Source organism: Panthera uncia, chromosome D1, assembly GCF_023721935.1.
Source record: "Panthera uncia isolate 11264 chromosome D1, Puncia_PCG_1.0, whole genome shotgun sequence".
NCBI lineage: Eukaryota > Metazoa > Chordata > Mammalia > Carnivora > Felidae > Panthera > Panthera uncia.
This window is the reverse complement of record NC_064808.1, coordinates 69,233,320-69,236,321: the sequence shown is the minus strand read 5'-3', so window position 1 is coordinate 69,236,321 and position 3,002 is coordinate 69,233,320. Positions and strand designations below refer to the sequence as shown.

Here is a 3,002-nt window from a genome sequence, read left to right as displayed (position 1 = left end):
TTTGTTATAATGTGACCTAAACTAGTCCAGTAAACTGAGAACTTATGGAGGGGGAAGTTAGCCAGATAAATTCAGGGAGAAGAGAATTCCACATGATATTGAGTTTTGACAAGAACTGTCTGGAAGGAGAATCCTCTGTGCTCTGTGTTCATCCATTTAGCTAGTTTCCACATCAATGCATTCTTTCACCTCTAGCAAGCCCAGATAGCAAATGAAAAGTGAACATATCCCACACAATATAATAAAAGCGAGTACTTTTATTTCAATAAAATAGAAAAGACAAATGTACATCCTTCACAGTGTCACCACTTTAAAAAATAATACAACAAATGTATCCCCTGAAGGTAAAATGAAGTTCAAGACCATTAGCATCAGTGATTTTCCCCATTCAAGAAGTCACCAGGATAGAACCCTCCCCAGCTATTAAAATTGCTAAGACCTTGGTCAGGTTTGTGAGCTGTTCCTGATCATTTGGGTCCATAGCAAATGAAAGGTCTGAGAGGGAAGGAGAAGGAACAGGAAAGGAAGTTACAAATGAGGGAACTTTTGGCAACATTAACAAAGCTTACTATACCAAATTCATAATCTAAAAACACCCCTACCAAGCCCTGGGGTCTTGGAATGTAGTGGCGCAGTGGCGGGGAGGCGGAGAAGAGACGGCAATGGTCATCCACGTTGACACACAGAAGTAGAAAGATACCCTCAGAGTTGAGCAGCATGTCATGGCGTTTTGTCCAGGATTCCCTGCAAAGTCCTATAATCCAATTCTGAGAGTTTCCCACATCCACCTCCCAGTAATATTTGCCGGAGGTGAAGGTCTGAGCTGCCCAGGAAGGCTTATACTGTGAACTCCCTGGACTGTGGGGCAGGTCTTGATGGTCAGGACAGCACTGCAAACGTCTCAGGTCTTCAAACAGAGGCACACGGTAATTCCTTATCTTATCATCAAATGTAATATACACTTAAGTAAAATGAAAACAGTGAAGTCAAAGAACAGAGTTTAAAATTTCTGTGGGACAAGTGCAATAGTGTTCTAGCAAATGCTGAACAACCAAATCTCTAAAACCAAACAAAACTGGTTTGTTTGCTGGGAACACTCCCACACCACCATGGCCAGTTTCAAGGTACTTACCACTTAGTAATTCCTCGTAAAATTCTGGAACATGTAACAGCTTTCATGGCAGAGTCCACACTACCTGCCCCAGAACACTCCTTTATCACAAGTGACTATACGGGCTGTGTGTCATTGGCAATCCAGAGACCCATTCGGGAGAAGGGGCTTCTTGCCTAAGCAAGTAAATCTCTATTCATACAACTAGATGAAAAACAATTCTGAGAATACTTAAAGATGTAGGATGGCAGGATCTGGTTTTATTCTCATTAGCTCATTGAAAATTTGGGAGCCTGCTCATTGATGCCAAGTAAATACCAAGATGGCCCTTCACTCAAGCTTTCTCATTTATCAACTTGCACAAAATCAAATAAATATAGTAACAGTAATAAATATTATATATCATTTCAAAAATATGATACTGTTATTCTTATTAGTCTTAAATAGTGATAACTTTGTCCAAACACAAAGATGTAACATGTCAACAAGCAAAGGGAAAAGAAATTGGAAATCCATATTTGCCTTTTTTTTTTTTTTTTAAAGAAGTGGTTCCTTTCTCTGAATTTCTAACTCAGGCATCACGGACTCGGAATCCAACCTATCCCATCCCATGCCTGCTTCTCCTGTCAGCCAGGCTCACTGTCTACTTCTTTCTTAGGGACAGCGAATCTACACAGCAAATCATGTGTTCCATGTGTTTTCTGGTTATACCTGTTTTTTATAAACATTTTTATCCCTTTCTAAATCTAAAATCTAATGATTTTTCAAATACATTCACTAACTTAAATTTTTAGATAAACATTTAAATAACAATTTAAGGTGCTTCTAGGAATCTGAACATCTACGTATAACTACAATTAACAACTATAAGTTAAAATACACTGAATGAATATGCAGTTTTATGTGTCAAGTGCTTTCAGGGTGCCTGGGTGGCTCAGTTGTTTAAGCATTTGACTCTTGATTTCGGCTCAGGTCATGATCCTACAGTTCATCAGATGGAGCCCCATGTCGGGCTCTGCGCTGACATCAAACTGACAGTGTGGAGCCTGCTCAGGATTCTGTCTCCCCCTCTCTCTGCTCCTTTCCTGCTTGCCTCCCCGTCCCCCAACAAATAACTATTTATATGTCAAGTGCTTCATTTTTTTAAACTCATTGTAAATTGTCATATAAGTGTTATATTTAATTGTTTTTGACTGCCTTCAGGTATCTAACAATAAAATATGGTTAGTTACAAGGGTTTGCATATTTATCTGCTTCCCAGTTCTCTGCAAAGACTAATAGAGCAATGAAGAGAGGTCCTCCAGGTGCGTCTCTTCATGGAGGAAATAGTGGGGTCTCACCAGGGCGCCACCTCTTACCTCGGAAGTTGTTAAGCCTTTCAGACATCCCGGTGATTGTCCACTCACTGAGCTGTGGGTCCACAGGCTGGGGCAAGTGTGCCTGCACTAACTGACTCCTGCAAAGAAACAGAACCACTTACTGACCCCTCTAGTCCTATCATAAGCCTCCCTTGAAGATGCTCCTTCAAAATCCTCACAATTGGGTGCAAAGGGTCAGAGTTTAACTCCACAAACTGAGGGATGTTGTAGTTGTTCTTGTATTTTATAACTAGCTACTGTGCTCTTATCACTTCAATCTCCGTAAGATAGATCACTCACAAATGTGTTTTCTCCCTTCGCCTTCCCTATGGAAGGCACACAGCTGTTCTCATTTAGTTCCTGAAACCCAATAGGTGTCAAATAGAGCTTAATAGGGCCTAATATATAGAGCTTAATCTCTGTAGGGGTTTTCATCTTTTTCCCTCCCCTCTCTTCTCATCATCCTTCCATCTGCAGCCTCTCTGAGCTTATTTGTTGTTGCTGGTTTTTTTAATGTTTATTTATTTTGAGAG

General features: G+C 40.4%; 1 protein-coding gene across 2 annotated transcripts in view; it reads right to left on the bottom strand.

Annotated features, from left to right (window-relative positions):
* Window positions 1-271: 271 nt before the first annotated feature.
* LOC125938269 (tripartite motif-containing protein 77-like) overlaps window positions 272-3,002 on the bottom strand; it is a 7,959-nt gene continuing 5,228 nt past the window's right edge. For both annotated transcript variants that reach the window (XM_049653331.1, XM_049653337.1), the window contains 2 exons: window positions 2,470-2,567; window positions 272-961 (listed from right to left, as the gene is read on the bottom strand). In XM_049653331.1, the coding sequence (XP_049509288.1) occupies window positions 468-961; window positions 2,470-2,567 (592 nt within the window). In that variant the 3' untranslated portion in view covers window positions 272-467. The remainder of the gene's footprint in view (window positions 962-2,469; window positions 2,568-3,002) is intronic.